At 35.3% G+C, this 21,518-nt stretch overlaps 1 protein-coding gene and 1 pseudogene across 2 annotated transcripts; both read right to left on the bottom strand.

Moving 5' to 3' along the window:
- Positions 1 to 4,392: 4,392 nt before the first annotated feature.
- On the bottom strand, positions 4,393 to 6,969 carry LOC103326362 ((-)-alpha-pinene synthase-like). The gene is made up of 7 exons (XM_008228578.3): positions 6,709 to 6,969; positions 6,321 to 6,600; positions 5,848 to 6,223; positions 5,540 to 5,761; positions 5,328 to 5,466; positions 4,992 to 5,240; positions 4,393 to 4,883 (listed from the first exon to the last, which is right to left on the bottom strand). Exons 1-7 carry the CDS (start codon positions 6,835 to 6,837, stop codon positions 4,587 to 4,589), a joined length of 1,692 nt encoding a protein of 563 aa, XP_008226800.2. The 5' UTR covers positions 6,838 to 6,969; the 3' UTR covers positions 4,393 to 4,586.
- Positions 6,970 to 7,938: 969 nt separating this feature from the next.
- LOC148918843 (cytochrome P450 736A117-like) lies at positions 7,939 to 10,435 on the bottom strand (annotated as a pseudogene). Its single transcript, XR_016125288.1, has 2 exons — positions 9,510 to 10,435; positions 7,939 to 8,801 (listed from the first exon to the last, which is right to left on the bottom strand). The product of XR_016125288.1 is annotated as a cytochrome P450 736A117-like (transcript).
- Positions 10,436 to 21,518: the final 11,083 nt, after the last annotated feature.

The following is a 21,518-nucleotide window of genomic DNA, read 5'->3' as shown; positions in this document are numbered from 1 at the left end:
CGCGACGGAAATGTGTTTAGTTTCATCGCGCAAAATTCTTTAAATGATTTTGTGCCACGATTTACTCCTTCGTCGCGCAAAGTGGAATAAGTTTTCGATAAGCCTTGAACTTCTCCTTCTTCCCAGCTTTTTCAAATCTGCCCTAACTCTCTCTCTCTCTCTCTCTCTCTCTCTCCACGTCACCTCAACCACAACTCTGCCCTAATTGAGACCTGGCCACCACAACCCTCGAACCCGGAGCTTCCCGCCGCGATCCATCCTACAGATTTGCTCTTTTCACCGAAATTCACCGCTTTGTTCTCTCTCCTCCACCACCAAATCCGACAATTGAGGTATGTTTTTGGACTATTTTTGATGCTTTAGCTGATGGTTGGGTAGGATTTGATTGATTGTTTGAATATGGCAGTGGATTTGAAACCCTAGGTTTCACCGATTTTTGAATTGAAATTCGGCTACTTCCGGATGTTTTTCAGTAGGTCCGAGAACAAAAGTGCCTCCAATTGATGTTTTGAACCTAGGGTAGGAACCTTGGCCCTTCATTTTTAAAATTTTCCGACAATTGTTATTGCTTTGGCACCCGCTGTCGGCCCCCAACCTATAGGTCATTTACGAGTCCATACCCGATTTTGGGACATTTATGAGTACATACACAATCGCTCCTCTTCACCATCGCTGCTGCTTAACATTACATAAAATATAAATTAAAACATACATATAAATTGAATGCGAACGCATTTAATTAAAATTAAATAATACTTACATGAAGGACTCGCCAACGATTCCCAGTGTCGAACATAAACGCTCACTAAAGACGTCGATCTCGGGAATTTCAATTTCCAAAATTGAACAAGAGAAGAAAAATATTAGTATGAACAAAATAAATTAATAATAGGGTTAACTACAGTAAACCCCCCAACCTATAGGGTCATTTACGAGTCCATATCCGATTTTGGGGACATTTATGAGTACATACAAGTTGCCCCCCTCCGTTAGCGAGTCCGTCAGAAAATCCGTTATCTACCTACGTGGCATTTATGAGGCCCATTTTTAATGGACGTGAAGTTCCACGTGGACAACAAAATAATAAAAAATTATGTACATGTTAAAAATAATATTTAAATCATATTAAAATCATTAAAAATGAATTAAAAAAAGAAAAAAAAAATCCCATCTCTCTTCTCCAACCCACCAACATTCAGCTCAAGCAAGCCATCACCATTTCTGCTGCGCCTCATATTTGCAAACCCAGATTTGAAACCCAACTTAAAACATCAATTACAACAACCCATCACCGTTTCATCTGCTAAATATAACACAATTTACATAACCAAAACCCATAAAATTTAAAGATTGAATTTTTTAAGGAAAAAATTGATCTGATCTCTTGTCCAAAAGCTTCTCCAACGAACTCTCATTTCCAACCCCAAAATCCCAATCTCTATCTCTCCTCTCTTTCCCCTCACCAAACCCTAACCCTAAGCTCCCCTCACTCCATCTACGCTCCTCTATCTCCGACGGTACCCCCACAGACGGCGATTTGTTCAACGAAGATCATTGACGAGCGGGGGGAGGAGGCCGCCGGGCCGAACCCGCATCCAAAATCTCCGAATCGGACCCTCCGCGAGAACGAGGATGAGTGGGGAGGCGAAGGAGATGATGTTGTTGAAATTGGGAATGTGAATCAGGCCAAAGCTGAGGCTGAGATTGAGGAGAAGGTGGAAGTTCAATTTTGTCTATGAGATTGAGTCCGGGTCTTCTTGATGGCAACTGGGTTTTGCTGTAAGTTCAATTTTGTCTTTGAAATTTGATTAGAAAGATTGGATTTAATATTTTGATTCTGAATTTTTTGGGAAATTATTTCGTGATCTGGTCCATCTTCCTTGGATGGTTTTATTTGACTAGAGCAGAGAAGCAACCAACGTCAGGCCAGCAACGATGAAGCATAAGGATAAGATCGCTAGCCTTCGTCTAGCTCAAATCCCTAGTCTCCAGTTGATCTGATTTTTTTTTTGGGGGAGAAGGGAGGGGAGGAGAGAAGGATGGGGTTTAGGTTTGATAATGGCTGGCATCGTGCCTATGCTAGAGAAGTTGGGTTGGGTTGGGATGAAGAAGGAGAGAGAAAGAGAGTTGGGTTTGGAGGTGGGCGACGGGAGAGGGGTGGCTAAGAGGTGGCGTTGAGCCGGGAGGGAGAGAGGAGAATTTTTTTATTTAAAATAATGATTTTAATATGATTTAAAAATTATTTTTAACATGTACATAATTTTTTATTATTTTGTTGTCCGCGTGGAACTCCACGTCAATTAAAAATGGGCCCCATAAATGCCACGTAGGCAGATAACGGATTTTCTGACGGACTCGCTAACGGAGGGGGGCAACTTGTAAGTTTTCGCGACGTTGTGTATGTACTCATAAATGTCCCCAAAATCGGATATGGACTCGTAAATGACCCTATAGGTTGGGGGGTTTACTGTAGTTAACCCTATTATTAATTTATTTTGTTCATACTAATATTTTTCTTCTCTTGTTCAATTTTGGGGGGGTCGAAATTCCCAGAGATCGACGTCTTTAGTGACTTTTATGTTCGACCTGGGAATGCGTTGGCGAGTCCCTTCATGTAAGTATTATTTAATTTTAATTCGTACGTTACGCATTCAATTTATATGTATGTTTTAATTTATATTTTATGTAATGTTAAACAGACGACGATGGTGAAGAGGAGCCAGTTGGTTCTTAAGGAGTCCGTCTCCCAACTTCCTCCCGAGACTCCGATCGAGTCTGTGGATCCTCCACAGGATGTTGGATTTCAGATTTTGACGGAGACGTTGGATCAGACTCTCGGGAGGAGGCCGGGAACATATTGTAGGGGATGGAGAATGCCCGACAGAGGGAACCTCGACCGCGGTCATCATCGCGAGCAAACAACAGGTGACTGCTTTGACATCGCGGTTGCTTGAGTTTGAGGGTCGGATGTCGGTAATTCTCTGACCCTCGCACAGTCCGGCATTCCAATCCCGAATTTTGGTGCGTCGACCTCCGAGCCCGTCCACCCCGAGCATCCCCACCGCACCATGGCCTCAGAGACGCCTGGACCTCGCAGCATGTAGGCGACGCACCATGCAGATTTTGGAACATTATTTGATTAGTTTTTTATTGGGAGTTTCACTAAAACACCCAAAATTGGGGTTGAAATTATAAAAAAACCCAAGCACTATTTAAACATATAAACACACCCAAAACTCATCATTACACACACTCAAAACTCATTTATAAACACACCCAAAAAGTTGACTTTGGGGTTGATTTTGGGTGTGTTTCTATGTTTAAATAGTGCTTGAGTTTTTTTATAAATACATGTCTAGGATTGAGTTTATTTATAAATTTGTATTTTTTATTTTCATAATTATTTTTAAAATATTTCTCTTGTATACATTTATTTTATTTTATATAATAAATGTTTTCTTTACGATTAATCCTTTTATTGCAATTTCATTTTAATTAAAAAAAACCAAATTTATTTTTTTACAAAATTAAAAAATAATTATAATAATAAATTTATATAATATATATTAATTTTGCGCGATGAAATGTATCTCGTCGCGCAAAATCACTTTTAAAAAAAAACGTTAAAAAATAATTTTTAAATACACTTAATTTAATCATGCGCGACTAAGTCTTTCATCGCCAAAATGTGTATGCGACGACGACTTTCGTTGCGCAAATAGTAATTGCGACCGAATGACTTTTTGTTGCATAAATGTCCGGGACACGAATCTCGCGTAAACTGTCCGTCGCGTAGTCTTGTGCGACGAACACGCTCGTCCCGCATAAGCGCTTGTGCGTCTTCACAATCTTTGCGCGCGAAAAATGTGCGCAGAGAAATTATGTGAGACTAAATTTAACTTTGCGCGACGATTTAACTTGCCTTCGTCGCGCAAAGACTAAAATGTAGTAGTGATTTGTATTTTGTATATGATTAATATGGCGGTTTTTGCTTAGTAGTTGTTCCTTCACTAATGGCCCCTCTTTCTTCTAAAAACCATCAACCTCATGTAACCAGATCTACATTTTATAGGAGCTAAGGGATATTTTCTATTTTTCTGGGAGTTTGGGTCGGTGAGAGAGAGAGAGTGTGTGGGTCGGGATTGGGGAATTGAGGTTTTTTCTCTAAATTCTTAGATGTCATTTTACAGAAAGGTAAATTTGTTTATAAAATTTTGAATATAAGATGGGTTAGAAAATAAGACATGGGTGAAAATAGCAGCACTCGATTTAACCAATCTTATAGCATCACTCAACTAAGTTAATGACACTTTTAACATCATGCCTTTTTTGGATATTATACACTAACACAATAATTCTACATAAAAGTTTACCAGACAGTTGACAGTGTTGTTTATACTCACAACAGTTTCACTACACTCAACTGTTTTATTTAAAAGTTGATTATTCTCAAGATAAACAACGTTTTTTGAAGTACAACAATACTCAATTGACACTACGGCTAACTCAAGGCCATTAGGTCATATTATTCAAACAGAGAATATATAAAGCACAGCTAGTTCTTTCTCATAATCCAACTCATAGGCTCATACTGGTGCCGGATCAATCAAATACGAAGCGATGCAATCGCTCATCACTTTTCCAGCATGTGTGTAGCCATCGTTTTTTTGGTAGAGGAGATCCACCACTCTTGTTAAATTAACAATACGTTCAAGGATAGGCATCGGCATAGAAGTTGGTCTAAGGAACTCCTCGTTGATATCTTTCCACGAATCCACAATTTGCTTGTTGAAGACATCAATTATCTCTTGCTCATTTGAGACCCCATATTGCTTCATGTAACAATCAATAGCACAAGCAACATGGCCTCTCTCTTTTTCAAACTGCAAAAATGGAATCCATAATCCCAAAAAAGAATCTAAGTGATGAAATAGTTATGAATTGAGAGACCTAAGTTATGTAACACAATTTAGTACGTAGTTTCTGTGTACCTTGCTCGAAACGATGTCATCCATGAGCCTAACAATGATATTGGAAGCTCTAAGAATTTTAGGGTCATTGAACAACCACTCAAAGGACTCCTTGGTTACAATATCTCCCATGCCAACTAAAGATGTAGTTGAAAGTGCGAAGCTAGCAGCAGAAGTTGCAGCAACACGCATATATTCCTCCATGCTTGGGATGCATCCTTCGTGGAACCATTTGGCCTCATCAAAGTAAGCTTTGGCAGTAGTTTTCAACTGAATATGTGGGACATAAATATTACGTAAATTAATTAAAATAGTGAAAATTAATAAGCTGTGTGTTTCTTTAATTAATTAACATACAGCTTCTTTTGCATAGTGAGCTCGGTATGCTCTTCCTTCCTTCACCATCTCCTCCTCAATTTCATTGAAAACATTCAAAAGCGCATGGAAGAATATTTGCATGTAGTCTGGCAGTCCATCCATGCAATTGGCATGCCATCTGTAAATTGCATACACCATATTCATCTGAAGCATATAAACAAAACAATTTTTTTTAATAAATAATTTCAAACCTTCGATGAATTGCTTCGGTAAAGATCTCAAGTTCTTCAAATGTACCGAATGCATCATAGATATCATCCATTACAGAAATCAGGGCAATAATTTTTGTGAGAAATTTTCTTCCAACAAGGTATTGGGGCTCAAAATAGACCCCCAAAATCCAGCAGTATAACTCCGCAATTCTGTTTCTTGCAAAAGGCATCTTCCTTCCGAAGTCTAGTTCTTTCCACCACCTAATTGACGGCATTAATTAGTGAGTTACTAACTTAATTACAGTCGGTATTCATAATTAATCTCACATAATTAAAAGATAACCTACCTAATAATCTCACTGAGCTCTTGTTTGTGCATAGACTGAACAAGATTGAAATCTGACTTGGCAAGTTTTAATAGAGTTTCATTATGTGAAGCTTCATCTTGGTAGATGGACATGAACCGACGGGCGCATAACCTCTCGAGACTCTTTCGGAGCGGTCTCTCTAGGGCTTGAGCTATTTGTTCTGCCAGTTGATAGCTTACATGGGTTGTTGCCGACTCCAGATGTTTTGTCGTGAAAACAAGAGCCTCTTCTAGTATATCTTCGCCATGCACCCTAAGATGCGTTGCTTCATAAAAGCTTAGCATTCCCGGCACATCAGCGATTAAGCTTTCCTTGAAGCCTCCATTTTTACTTTCTTTGAACTTGTTGAATATTCCTGCTCGATTGCAGCAAATGGACATATAACACGTAAATATTAAGAAATAATGTTTGCCAAATTCAATCTCGTTACATTAATTTCTCTAATAACTTACTGCATGAAGCATTATGTCCATGTTGTCTTAGTAGCCGAAAACCAAGGGAAACATTGTATAGGTCACCATCACCATCATCATCATGGAAATGATTTGCAGCATATATATGTTTCAGTGCTTCTTCTATTTCCTTTTCAAAGTGGTACGCCACGCCGAGGCGCTGGATTGCATCAATGAGCTTCATCTGATTTGAAGAATCATCTGCACTGGTTGTGAACACTTCCCTCCTCACTGCTAGTTTCAGTTCTTCAACTTCTTGTTGCTTATGAGCATAAGTTATCTGCATCCACAAAATTGAATGAGCAAAATACATGTCAAATTTCTTTTGAAACAAAACAGAGAAACATGCATTTAGTTATTGAAACAATTTGTATGATATATAAATTACAATGTCTTCTGAATCATAATTCATAAACTGATCCCCCCAAATGCTCGGGTGGTAATTTGCTGTCCGTCGAACAATTTGATCAGCCTTAGAATTTTGTGATTGAGCAGTTGAACCAGCTTCTAGAGCCATGATTTGCACTCGTGTAAAAATGTCAGATCTTTTTTGCTCTGCAAGTATGGAAAATATTGTTCATATACTCATGTATATATAGGGAAGGGATGGAACTGGCTTACAGCACAAATGCAGAATGAGTAACTTCTTTGCTCATGGTAAAACTTCTTTGCTCATGGTAAAACTTCATATGGGTTCGATGTACTTTTATCTTCAACGAATGGTCCAGCGTTAGCATATTTGTGGGATATCTTTTGTAATCTCAAGTGACCCTCCACCGACCCATTGGCCAGTTTTGCAGCACGTGTTTATCGTTTGTCCCTTTGCAGCGTATATATCCATGTTTTGAGCGACCAGTGACCCTCCACCGACCATTGGGAAACATGAATGTATTTTTTCACAAATGTCTCCCCTGTAATATAACACATGTATCATATGTAATATATGTTATAGGCAATGAGTTTGGACGGTGTTCCTATGGGCCTCGTTTGGTGTTTCTGTGCTGCATTTTACTGTTTGCATTCTCAGGTTACTTTTTCTCATTTTGGGTGTATTTTAATGTCTTTTTTTGAATGGGCCTTTTATCTCAGTTTGCAGTCTAAGGTTGGGCTTTAGTGTGTTTTTCTCATTTTGGCGGCATATGAACAAATATGGTACTCATATAAAAAGAAAATTATATTGATGCTAAATAGATGGTTAAAATAAAGTGATACGAATATATTTATGTCATGTTACCGACTCATACACAATCTACACATAATAGACACCTATTGTAATTTGTAAGTCCACGTCTACACGTGGATAGTGCACAAGGTTGCACAATGATCAATTTTATTAAAATTAGTGTATGATATAGAACTTCTTACAAATTACATATATGAATTTATTTCTAGGGCGACCTTAGTTAGGGGTGGCAATTTTCGATACGATCCATTATATAACTCGAATTTCACATGTATATCATTTGATATTTATATTTATAACAATTATATGCATAACTATTTTAATAATTTGCACATGTTTCTTTGCGCATCATAACCAATTCTCACACTATTGTGATTATGGTAATTATGCATTTATCGTGTCTTTTTTTTAAATTATATCCTTTACATAAATAAATAAAAGCCAAATTGAGAGTTTATTAGAAAATCCTTTCCTGGGAAACCAAACAATGGACATTTCAACAACTCGATAGTCAGTGAGCCCACAAGCAGTTCCACACACTTTTCTTAATACATATTTATATTAATGATAACATAAAACCTAAACATTATTTCAAATTCTTATTACCAAATAATGGCGTAAGATATTATAATTTGTCATTTTCTGTGAATAAAGGAGGTCCAATTCGGATACACCAACACTATATTAGCCCGAATATGGAATAGGAACAATTTTAAGAGGATATCTCTACGAAGGCTTGTTCCACTAGATTCAGTCATGTCTAAGTCCTCCCTACTTGTGCCATCGGGCAGCACCCAGTTGAAATTGTGCACTAAATTTGCCAAAGCAATCTCTTGGACAGCCATGGCAAACTGAATTCCTGGGCAACCTCTTCTGCCAGCCCCAAATGGAATGTATTGGAAGTAATTGCCTTTATAATCTATGGCACTGTCCAAGAACCTTTCTGGCTCGAACTCCTCTGGCTTGTTGTATGACTTGGGATCTCTTCCAATTTGCCATGCATTCACTATAACTTGTGTGTTGGCTTTAATGTCGTAGCCATTTATTTGTGCATCTTGGGTCGATAGCCTGGGCAATAGCAATGGAACTGAAGGATGTAGGCGAAGAGTCTCCTTGATCACTGCCTTCAAGTAGTGCATTCCAACCAAATCATCCTCTCTAATTATGTCTGTTTTCTTGCCCACTATCCCCCTCACCTCATTCTGCAATTTTTCCATGACTCTTGGATGCCTTAAAAGCTCGGACATTGTCCACTCTAGGAGTGTGAATGAGGTATCAGTGCCACCGACAAAAATATCCTACAAGAATTTTAACGGAAAAAATCGATTAAAAATTAATGGAAAATTAGATATAAACCCAAAAGAGTTGGGGTTCATTAGGGATAACCCCACGTGTTATCTATCTATATATCTATATATGTATAGGTAGAAGGCCTTAAAAATGAAATATTCAAAATCCCTGAAAATGCTCATGCTTCAAACAAATATGTCAAATTACTAAAACACCTATGTCATGTCAACAAGTTAAAGGTATTATTGAGTAAAATGACGGAATAAAGGAACGTGAGACACAAAATGAATGCATAGGGGGGCACATTGACTCAGTTGAAACTGTAGGGGACAAATTGAGATTTTCGGTACAGCATAGGGGGCACATCAATAAATAAGCCTTAAAAAAACCGCATTAATCCAAAATGTTTTACTTATATTAGGTATTTACAAATTTTTTTTTTTTTTAATATTACTAGTCTCTTGTCACACAACACATCTTTTTCTTTGTGTTTCTTGGCAGGCTAGCACAAGTTTGACAATAAAAAATTTCAGATATGGTTCAGTTTTTGTTAAACTTATTTATTTCTTTAGATACGATCACATAACAAGCATAATTTAACATCATTCTTTGAACAAACTGAGTAATCCTAGCATTACTATGGTGAAAAAGATAAGGCAATCCAACACCACTATGCATGTAATGTAACAGAGAGAGCGAGAGAGAGAGTTAATTACCAAGATGACAGCCTTGATGCTAACTCTATCAATAGGAGAATCAGCCTGAAGGCAAAGCAGAACGTCCACAAGATCCTTTTGGTCCTCGTTCTTGGTAAGACCATCAAATTCATCCATATGCTCTTGAACAAGTATTTCTAAAAACTCATCGAACCGTTTAGCCAGATCGTCAAACTTGGCCTCCAAACCATTGAGACGGGCGATCCAGGCAAGCCAAGGGATATAGTCTCCAATATGGATACGCGACATCACCAACATCAGCTCCCCGGCAAGCTTCTTAAACGTCCTCCCACATTCCCCGCCATCGCTGTACTTCCTCCCAAGAGCCACTCTACAGATAACATCATTCGTAAGCGTCTCGAGCATTTCACTTAAATTAAACGCTGATGATCCTGAGGAGGGGGATGAGGAGCAGTGCTTAGTTATATTGTCGATCATGGATTTAGTTTCCTCTTCTCTTACCGCACGAAAAGAACGAACCCTTGTGTTGCTAAGGAGATTTAAGACGCATATACTTTTCATCTGCCTCCAATACTCACCATAAGGAGCCGAGGCCACGTCTTTAAAGTTGTAGCAAAACTTCTTGAAGAAGGTGTTCTTGGGTCTGTTGGCGAATGTGATGTCATGGGTTCTCATGATCTCGCTGGCAGTCTCATCTGAGGAGACCACAAGGACCGGCACACTTCCGAAATGGAGGAGCATGAGCGGCCCGTGGCGTTGAGCTATTGAAGAGAGCGCTGAAGGTGCTGGCCTAGTTGGTGAAGGTTTCCAATGATAGGGAGCTTTGGTGGAGAAGATGGTGATGAGTTTGCGGAAGTGGAGAACCATTTGTATACAAGGATGAGGAAAATTGCAAGAAGTGCTAAATACTTAAAGCAAAAAGGTTGCAACAAGCTTGAGAAGGTTTCATTCAGAAGATTTTACATCTCCTTCCACTTCTTAATTATTTAGGTGGTGTTGTGTTTGTGCTTAAAAAGTTTGTAGGGTGCTCCATTTATAAGATCACCCCGGACTTTTTGGATGAAAACAATCAGGTGAACACCTATTAAAAAATATGATAAATTAATGATTTTTTTATTATTCTGTGTGCAGGAATTAAAAATAATTATTGGATAATAAAAAAGAATATGTTTTTGTTGGGATGCTCTATAAAATAAAACACCTTACGACTAATAAAAACGAATATAAGTAGAACCAATTGAGGCAAGCATGACATATTGGGAGGACATCAATTGTCTATTGTTGATTGCAGTCTACAAATCCAGTAATGTGGCCAAGTGAACAAATCTTATGTCCCCAAGATTTAAGATATTTAGAGCATCTACAATGGGTTCTCTAAACCACCTCCTTAGACAAATTTTGAGAAGAAATTGAAAAAGTACAACTCCAACAATTATGCACAACATATAGTTTATTGAAGTAATTATTGTCATAAAACCCAATTTTTCATCCTATTTACGACCATATATTGAAATCATAAAATATTGTCATTATTGTGACAGAAATCCCCATTTATACCAAATAATTATCAATTTTTAACTTATTTATGTTTTTGGTGTAAAATTGGAACCACAGAATAATTTTAAAAAGGGCTAACATCATTTTACCCTTTGAAGGTTTGTGGTCATTCTTGAAATGGAGTAAGGTTTGATACGGAGATAGAGAGTAGATAGCTGGGAAAGAAATGTCATCTACTAGTCCTCCTTGGTTGATTGAATTCTTCTAACTTAACGGGTTCTTATATGTTAAATTTTGACACTTTGACATGGTATAATTGCATATGAGGATATATGATTTATGACCTTCACGGGCTTATATTTATCATACCGGTAACTAAGATTTATATTTATTATACCTATAACTACCCCGTAGGGAACTAAAGAGAATGACAATTAGCAACTCAAAACTCCCTAACTGCTATAACTCTTAATAACTCTTCTAACTCATAACCCCTTTAGTTTAGTTCCGGGGGAGTGCCCCCAGTTTAACATTGGCATCATAATTGGATAGTAATTGGTTCTAAAAAAAGGAAATAGGATTGTCGTTAGTGAATTCATAACCTTAGATCTTCATCACTTTTTCTTTTAAACCTATATTTTTCAGTTTGTTTAAATTTTCTTTATTTTAATTCTTCTAATTTAAGTTTTCCTTAAGTCATCACTCAAATCAACCAATAGTTTGTTTCATTGGGTTTAGTGCGATTAATTAATTAAGTTTTTTTTTTATCAGTCCTTGTGGGTTCGACCTCGTACTTGCATATCTCTATACTATTGTTGATTCGTGCGCTTGCGAGTAATTTAATTTGTGGATTTTGTGTCACACCCCAACCCTCGGATTTACAAAACCTTGGGTTAAGACGTGATTCACACCTTAATTATAGAATTTAATAAAAACTATAACTAAAATGTGAGACGTGATTCACACCTTAATTATAGAATTTAATAAAAACTATAACTAAAATGTGAAGAAAACATTTAAATAAATAAAATAAATATTTCGCATAAAATATTTAGCAGAAATGCGGAAACGATAATATCTTAAACCATAAAAATTTTACATTATTTTACAAGTCAGAACTACTCGAGAGTTCACTAAAAGAGTAGCTCATTATTCATCCACAAGCTATAATACACTTTATAGACATGCCAAAAATCATCACAAGCTCTAGATTTCAGGTTCGGTACCTGCAAAATCTATTAGGAGGTGAGCGAAACCACAGCTCAGTAGGGACATAAGCCTTTTTACGATAAATTAATATAATTAAATTAAGTGATAAATAATCAAGAAGCCAAATTTCACATTATTAGTAACCATGCATGAATGCTCTTCATCTAATCCTGTTAATTTATATAATTTGACAAGCAGACCTGCACATCTCATACCATGCTTTTACCACTTGGTCCCGAATGCCCATTTATATGAACTAACACCCATTTTAACTGTCCCATAATTCCCCTTTTGTTAGTCATCTTGTCTAACTCCCTTTCGCCAGTCCCGAATCACCCAATAAAAATCATGTGCATTGTGGGATCCCTGAGACCTGGTACTTGCCAAGAGTTAGACTCAACTACACAAAAGACTATTTCCATTACCCTCTTTTCCACCATTATTTTCTCAACTCCAGAATTCTAGTCAAATTCCATGACATGATATAATTATGCCCTTCACAACAATGTAGCCATTTAAAATATCACCAATGCACATATAATTATGCCCACATTATTCAAATAGTTAAGGGTACGTAAATATCCAATACAAGGAACGTAAATCAAACAGTACTAACCAAATAGTTAATAATTTATAAACATCCAATATCCATAACATTATATAATATCAAAAAAATATCCATAATATAGAGCTCACGAAATTTAATTAAATCAATCTTTGTAAAAGGCCCCCCAAGAAACCCCTACCTTATTTCCAAAGCTAACTCCAAGTTAAGAAAACACAAGCTCCGATCTCTAACTCCTCCAAGAATATTATTACCACTCTCTCTCTCTTTCTTTTTCTTTCTACCAATACGGTCTTCTCGTTTCTTAAGCAAGCTATACATGCCCTTCTCTAGATGTGTAAACCATTTGTACATGCAACTCTCTATTTATACTAGAATAAAGGCGGCAACTATTAGTCTATCATTGGTTGATATGTTTGGAGGTTGGAGATAAGTGCTAACATTTGGTATTGGGATGATATTTTGATGGAGTAAAGCCAGCTAGCACTTGGATAGCAAGGCAACAATCTTATGTGTTTACACATCCCTTAAGCAACCAAGGAAAGCCAGCTAGCACTTGGATAACAAGGCAACAATCTTATGTGTTTACACGTCCCTTAAGCAACCAAGGAATGGTGCCACCTCCAGCTTATGTTATCCACCTCATGCTTCCTAAATAAAATATATATAATTATTTAAAATGGTCAAATAACTATATATATAATCAAAATTATTGAATTTGCATTAAGTGAAGCAAATAAAACATAGACTTCCATAAAATAATTATAATTATAATTTAATACTTACAAAAATAAAATATTAACATTTTTAAGAATAAGGATTCTCATATTTTGGATACTCTTTTAGGTGTTGAAAAAGTTGCATCAGCGATGGGAGAGGAGAGGAAGAGATTGGGGGTGACTTGGAGAAAAGGGCTTGATTAACTTTTTTTTTCCTTAGTGTTTAGGGTAAGTGTGGACATATGTCAAAAAAATAATGAAGGGACAAGGATGAGACAAGAAAAATGGGGACAATGGATTTCATTCTGTAAGATTGGGGGCTTGGTAACAACACCTTCTTTTTTTTTATTTTCCCTTTAAAATAGGAAGACTAAAATGCCCTTAAAAATTGGATGGCGTTAAAGTCAGATGACAAATCATGGATTTTGAAAAATTAGGGTGACATTTCTCCTAAATTTTTCTTTAAGGTGACAAATGGAAACTCATGTATAAGTTCATGTGACATTTCTATAAAAATCCCTCATTTTACCCTTTGAAGGTTTGTGTTCATTCTTGAAATGGAGTGAGGGTTCACTAGTAAAAAATAACCCTGGCGCGAGCAAATTTTGAGCAACGAAAAATTATTCGTCGCTTTTAAAGTCACTTTGCGCGACGAAACTCAAAACTTCGTCGCTCAAAACTTTTGGCAATCAACTTTGCACGACGAAAAACAATTGTCGCGCAAAGTTACTTTGCGCGACGAACTTTTGCACGACGACAATACATCGTCGCGCAAAGTCTTGCGTAACCAAATTTTGCGCGACGACAATAAATCGTCGCTCAAAGTCACTTTGAGCGACAAAACGATAAACTTCATCATGCAAAGTCCTTATAAAAATAAACAAAATAAAATAATTCTTTTTTAAAATCTTTGCATGGTGCAATCCAAACATTTCGTCGCCTAAACCAATTTACTTTTGTTTTTTATTTTGTATGCATAACACTTTAGAAATTAAACGGTATATATATTTTTATTAAGTAGCTTTAAATTTATTATTTTAGATCGGATCGGATTTTTGTTAGAAAAATATATTATTGTTGTTCGGATTGGGTTTTTGTTAGAAAATATATTTTTTAAATTGACAATCGAATTAGTTCATTGGATTCATATAGGGTCAAGGAGTGTAGCTGTAAAAAATCGTCAAAATCGAAGTTAAAATAACCATTAAATCGTGATTTTTCATTTATAGCCGTCAAAAAGGTTTGTCCCATTACTTGGTCACTAAATGTTTATTTTTTCCGATTTTTGGGGTATATGATCTTGAAGTATAAACATACAAGTTTGACGGTTGGATCGTTGAAAATAGTTTTGTTGAATGCGTATGCCATCAAAACAATATATTCACTAACAATTAATGGAGTGTAGATATTGTGGTATCCACTAGTGTAAATATTTTAAATTAAAGATCAAATTTAGTCATCGGAGTTAAAATAACCGTTAAATCATTATTTTTCATTTATAACCGTCGAAAAGTTTTGTCCCGTTACTTGATCTCTGAATGTTTATTTTTTCTGATTTTTTGCGTATATGATCTCAAAGTATAAACAAATAAGTTTGACGGTTGGATCGTTGAAGCTAGTTTTGTAGAATGCGTATGTCATCAAAACAATATATTCACAAACAATTAAGAGTTCATTTATACTTTTGTTAAATATAACATAAGATTTTGTGGTATCCACTAGTATAAAATATTTTAAATTGACGATAGAATTAGTTCATTATATTCGTATAGGGTCAAAGAGTGTAGCTGTCAAAAATCATCAAAATCGGAGTTAAAATAACCGTTAAATAGTGATTTTCAATTATAACCGTCGAAATTTTTTGTCCAATTACTTAATCTCTGAATGTTTATTTTTTCCGAATATGATCTCAAAGTATAAACAAATAAGTTTGATGATTGGATCGTTGAAACTAGTTTTGTTGAATGTGTATGCCATCAAAACAATATATTCACTAACAATTAAGAGTTTATTTATAATTTTGTTAAATATAACATAAGATTTTGTGGTATCCACTAGTGTATAAATTGACGATTGAATTAGTTCATTGTATTCAATCATCGAAATCGGAGTTAAAATAACCATTAAATCGTGATTTTTCATTTATAACTGCCGAATTTTTTTGTCCCGTTACTAGGTCTCTGAATATTATTTTTTACGATTTTTGGGGTATATGATCTTGAAGTATATACAAACAAGTCTGACGGTTGAATCGTTGAATGGTGTATGTATATATATATTTATTTACTTATTAAGTAGCTTTAAATTTATTTATTTTGTATGTATAACAATTAAGAAATGAATACTATATACATTTATTAAGTAGCTTTAACCTTATTTATATTTTAAATCGTAAAATAAAATAATTTTATTATTTATTATTTATAACAATTATTTTTATAAATATTGTGCTACGAACCAATTTTTCATCTCTCAAAAGTTTGCGCGACCAACAGTTCGTCGCACAAAACTCTAAAAATTTGGGCGGGATTTTATAAAAAATAAATAAAATTAGACTTTGCGCGACCAATATTTTGTGTCACTCAAAACTTTGGGCGACCAATATATATTTTAAATCGTCACAAAAATTTGGTAGGGTACCAAAAATGGGACGAGGAATTTTTATATAATTTTTAGACTTTGTGCGACCAATATGTATTTTTCGTCACAAAAATTTAAAATTTTAGGGTACCAAAATGGGACGCGAATTTTTATTTTTTGACTTTGCGCGACCAATATGTTTTGTCACAAAAACTCTGCGCGCCTAATATTCTAATATTTTTCGTCGCGCAAAGTGATACGGTTTTTAAAATGAAAATAACTCCTCCACCATTTTCTCAATGTCTTTCTCTACTCTTACCTCTCCTCTCTCTTTCCCTCTCCCCAAATCCCACCATTTCTCTCACACTCACTCCTCTCACTTAATCTCTCATCATCTCTCTCTTCACAATCTCTCACTCTCACTCACTCTCTCATCTCTCTTTTCACTATCTCTCACTCTCACTCACTCTCTCATCTCTCTATCACTATCTTCTCTAATTCTCTCACACTCACTTCTCTCTCTCATCTCTCTATCACTATCTTCTCTAATTCTCTCACACTCACTTCTCTCTCTCATTCTCACTCACTCTCAATCTTGCCAAAATGTATATTCTCTCCAAATTTTAAATTTTTTTCATTAATATGTGTTTTTGGAGTTAGTTTTGAGTTTGTGTGAGGTTTTGGGGTTGAGTAAAGGGGAGAGATTGGAGTTTGGGGTGGATTTGTGGTATAACAATTTTAGGGGATATTATCCCTTTTTTATTTGTTGTTGTTATTTAACCTTTTTTTTTGTAGGGAATTATCGAGACTTTGACGGCTAAAGTTGAGGATTAGGAAGCTATCAAAACATATCATCCGCCACTACCACCACAATATGCTTGTATTAGGATTTTATTATTGTCCTTTGTTAATTTATGTGTACATTGTGAATATTATATATATATTTATTGGATAATTTGATCACTATTTTTCATATGTAATTTTATTTTGAATATGTCAATTTAAATTAAAGTAATTAAAAAAATCATACAATTAAATTAAATTTAAAAAGTAAAAAATTTGAATAAATTAATATAATTAAATTAATATCAATTTAAATTAAAGTAACGAAAAAAATCAGACGATTAAATTAAATTTAAAAAGTAAAAATTTTAAAAAATTAATATACTTAAATTAATATTCAAGAAATAATAAAATAAAAAGTCAAAAACCAAAATATTTTGTCTCGCAAATATTTGTGCGACGTTAGTATTCGTCGCGCAAAACTCTAAAAGTTTGGGCAGGTACCAAAAATGGGACGCGGGAATTTTTTTTTATTTAAATTTTTTATACAAATTTATAAATAAACCCAATCCTAGACATGTATTTATAAAAAACCCAAACACTATTTAAACATAGAAACACACTCAAAATCAACCCCAAAATCAACAATTGTATATTTTTTAGGTGTGTTTATAAATGAGTTTTGAGTGTGTGTAATGATAGGTTTTGGGTGTGTTTATAAAGTGTTTTGGGTGTTGGGTTTTTTTATAATTTCAGCCCCAATTTGGGGTGTTTTAGTGAAACTCCCAATTTTTTAAAGACTTTGCGCGACCAAAGTTTTTCGTCGTCGCACAAAGTCACTTTGAGACCAATATTTTTAAATCGTCGCAAAGTCTTTCTTCACGATCTTTACGCGACGGATTCTGCATGACGAAGTTTCTGTCGCTGAAATTTGTGCGACTAGTGTATTTTGCACAACGAAATTCTCTTCGCAAAAGTGTAAAATGTAGTAGTAGTTGATACAAAGATAAGATTGGTGATTGAGATAGAGAGAGAGAGATATATATATATATATATATGTGTGTGTGTGTGTGTGTGTTTTAAATTTTTTTTTTTAACATCTATCAAAAATTTTAAATTTAAAAAAAATATTATTTCTTAATACTTAATTATATCTAAGCTAAAATGTAGATCCTGCTTTTGCCTTGTCATCATTTAACAAAAGACCGAAGGGTCAAATTGACGACACGTGTACATTGGTTGAATTTTAAAACGTTAGGGCGTAAATTGACAAAATTGAAGCTCCATGGCCCATTTCAAGAATGACCACAAACCTTTAGGGATAAAATGATGTTAGCTCTTAAAATAATTAAAAAATTAAGAAGTAAACATAAAAAATATAAAATAAAAAAAAATAAAAAGGCAATGACACAAAAGTCATAAGAGATAGACAGTGTTTTGGATTATGGTGAATAAAAAATAAGCAGTTTTTAAAAAAACGTTTTGCAATTAGATTAATAACAACAAATATGAAGATGTCATCAGAGTTGGACTTATCCGAATTCTCAAAAAATGGTAAGATAAAGGCTGGTGGCCTTCAATAATTGGTGTCTTTTAGTGATATACATTTTGTCGTAGCAAACACTTGTTCGGAAGCGAAAGTTACAGCTTTTTTAAAAACAGTCAAAATTTAACCCTTAAATTTATTTTGGAGTTTTTATCAAAAATAGTCAAAATTTAACCCTTAAATTCATAAATGTCAGTTTTTTTAAAAACTTTTAAATATAGCCAAAAACTCACTTAAATTGACCCAAATGCCCTCTAAATTAAAACCTAATCAAAAAGCATGCTCTTCCAAGCCGTAAGCTACTGAGCACAAGCCTCACTCTCCACCAAGCCTACCCTCAAACACAAGGACACTGTCCCTCGCCAATCACCCTTAATGGAAAGCAAAGTTAATATAGACAAGTTTGTGTTGTGGGAAGATAGTCTATGAACAACGAGGGCCTTGCAATTTTTCTAGACCTCTTGTGCTGAGGGAAGGCAGCAGCACATATGATGGTTTGCAAGAAAGTTTAACTCCCATATCATATGCAGACTAGCAGTATTTATGATACGAATTTTGCAAGAAAGTTCAACTTTTCTTCTCAATTAAAAATTATCATGTCAAGAAACTGACTTTAACTTTTTTTATTGTAAAAAACTCCCAAACCCACGAATCAAGCCATAGTCGCAGAGATGATTTTTATTGCTTGGATTTATGAAAACATCGGCTGTTACTTTTCTTCTTCTTTTTGGTAATTACATTGTCATTTTTATAATAGGATTCATGGTCATTTTTAGGTGTAATTGAGTTATAATTTAGAGGGCATTTGGGTCAATTTAAGTGAGTTTTTGGCTATATTAGAAAATATTTTAAAAAACTGACATTTATGAATTTGGGGGTTAAATTTGGGCTATTTTTGATAAAAATTCTTTATTTTGTGATCAATATCTAGTGCTATGGAAAAACTTGAGCGAGTAGAGAAAATCGCCTCCGCATCTGTACAAGTGACTGACTTGATCAATTTATTTGACTATGAGGATTTGTACGACTTTTATAGAACGAAAGAGTAAATTACTCCTATGCAACTATTTCCATATTAAAATGTAGAAACTGAAATCAGCAGGCGTATTTTTTTTTTTTAAAAGTCAAACGGTAGGGACAGTGGTGGAGTTAGAAAATTTTCATAGAACGGCACCTCATATATTGAAATATATTTTTCTTTAGGGTGACAATAGAAACTAATTTTTTACTTGATACAAAATCCCTAAATTTTTTACTTTTCTATGCACTACTACATTTTCCTATTTGCGCGACGATATTTTGCTCGACGAAGACACTATCGTCGCTCAATAAACAATTGTGCGACGGAAAAATCCAATCGTCGCACAAATTGTGAAAAACTTGCGGGACACAACTCTTCCATCTCGCAAGAAAACTTCGTCATTGCGCAAAGGGAGGAAGGAAAACGCGGGAATGTTTTTTTGGCGCCAAAATCTTGAGCGATGATATTCGTTGTCGCGTAAAAGACCATAGCGCGACGAATAATATTTTCGTCGCAAAAGAAAACTTCGCGCGAACACAAACTTTTTCGTCACGCAAGAAATTGAGCTAAAACCTTGCGCGACGGAAGCTGATGTCATCACGTAAAGGTTGATGTCAGCCCGTACATATGCGACGAAAATTGATTTTTGCGCAACAAGATAGGTCCTTTGCGCGACGGAAATTATTTTGCGTCGCACAAGAGTTGGATGTCAACACGAACTTGCGGGACGAAAAATGTATTTTGAGCGACGAAACGGAACACATGCGTGACGAGATTGATGTTTTGCGCGACGAAAAAAATGATGTTTGCGTGACGATATTTTGCGCGAAGAAATATGGATTCGTTGCGCAAAACCATTCTTCATATTATCTGGATTCTACCATTGTAGAGGCAGACTTCAAAAAAAAAAAAAAAGCTTAGCTCAGCTCTGCTCTGCCTCTACATCTGCTTATGCTGGGAATTAACTATGTTCATTAGGTAAGTATTTTTTGTCGTTAGTTTAAAAGTATTAATGTAAATTCATACTAACGCGATTAATTTCGTTGTCGTTAGGGATATTTGTAATTAGTGATTGGTGGAAAACAATTGAGAAGGTATTTGATTCGTTTTAAATTTATTTTTTTGTAAAATTATATTTATATTATGTTGTTAAGTTGTCCGTTATGTAGCACAATGTGTAGTGATGTACGAAGTTAATTGAAATTAACTTTGTACTTTGTTTTTTTATTGTATTAAAACTTAGTTTCCTGTTCGAGATTAGTTGGATTTCGTGCATGGATGCGTAAAGCATGACTGCGGTACAATTAATTCTTGAATTGTCCTATTATTTGGACAATCTGGTAATGCATAGTGTTGTCACGTAATCTACGGCTACAGGATTAGGTTTCGATTGGGGAGATTTCAGTGTCATCTCGGTATGTTCTTCGGGTGGTACGTAGGTATTTATACCTATGCCCAACTCAAGAACAGTCGAGATGCTGCAAATTCATCCACGTCGAAATCTAATCTCGGTAGTCGTAGGTTACGTGACAGACTATGCATTCCCGAATGGGATAGGGCCCTTACCGGAGGCATAAGGTGACATTATAACTTTGTATGAAGTTGTTGTGATTGTGGTTTCAGGAATTATGAGCAGAAGGTGGATACAAAACCCAAATAGATGCGCAGACGAATACTTTGATGGAATCGAGGATTTTATTGAGTTTGCACGTAGACACAACCCGGGTGCAACCAGAATCTGTTATCCTTGTAAGAGGTGTAACAACACGTTGTGGGAGATAATTGAAAATGTTGGATTTCATATAGTAAGGAATGGAATGATTGAGACATATAGCATTTGGAACCTTCATGGGGAACAATTAGACAATACTTCGTCTTCAAATGCCACAAGGGTGGACAATGTTGAACCAATTGTGGATCCTAATGAACAAGTCATGGATATTATAAATGATGCTTACTACTACAAAAAGTGACAAAGACGGCCAGAAAAAAACGACGGTCTAAATGAAAACCGTCGTCGTTTTTTAAAAGACGACGGTTCTACAAAACCGCCGTGTAATAACACCTTAGACACCTAAAAATGGAGATTCAAATGGTTGTTCATAAACAACGACGTACCTAATTAAAA

This window comes from Prunus mume, linkage group LG3 (assembly GCF_029339155.1).
Source record: "Prunus mume cultivar Tortuosa linkage group LG3, ASM2933915v1, whole genome shotgun sequence".
Taxonomy (NCBI): domain Eukaryota; kingdom Viridiplantae; phylum Streptophyta; class Magnoliopsida; order Rosales; family Rosaceae; genus Prunus; species Prunus mume.
Note: the sequence above shows the minus strand (reverse complement) of the source record. Positions and strands in the feature narration are given on the sequence as shown.

Bases quoted from the DNA above. Each gene is read 5' to 3' on its own strand.
- LOC103326362 (XM_008228578.3), bottom strand. From the start codon at position 6,837: ATGGCTCTAGAAGCTGGTTCAACTGCTCAATCACAAAATTCTAAGGCT. The intron at 5,762-5,847 runs GTAGGTTATCTT...GCCGTCAATTAG, and splicing joins GAGCTCAGTGAGATTATTAG to GTGGTGGAAAGAACTAGACT. The intron at 5,467-5,539 runs GTTTGAAATTAT...TGCAATTTACAG, and splicing joins ACCGAAGCAATTCATCGAAG to ATGGCATGCCAATTGCATGG.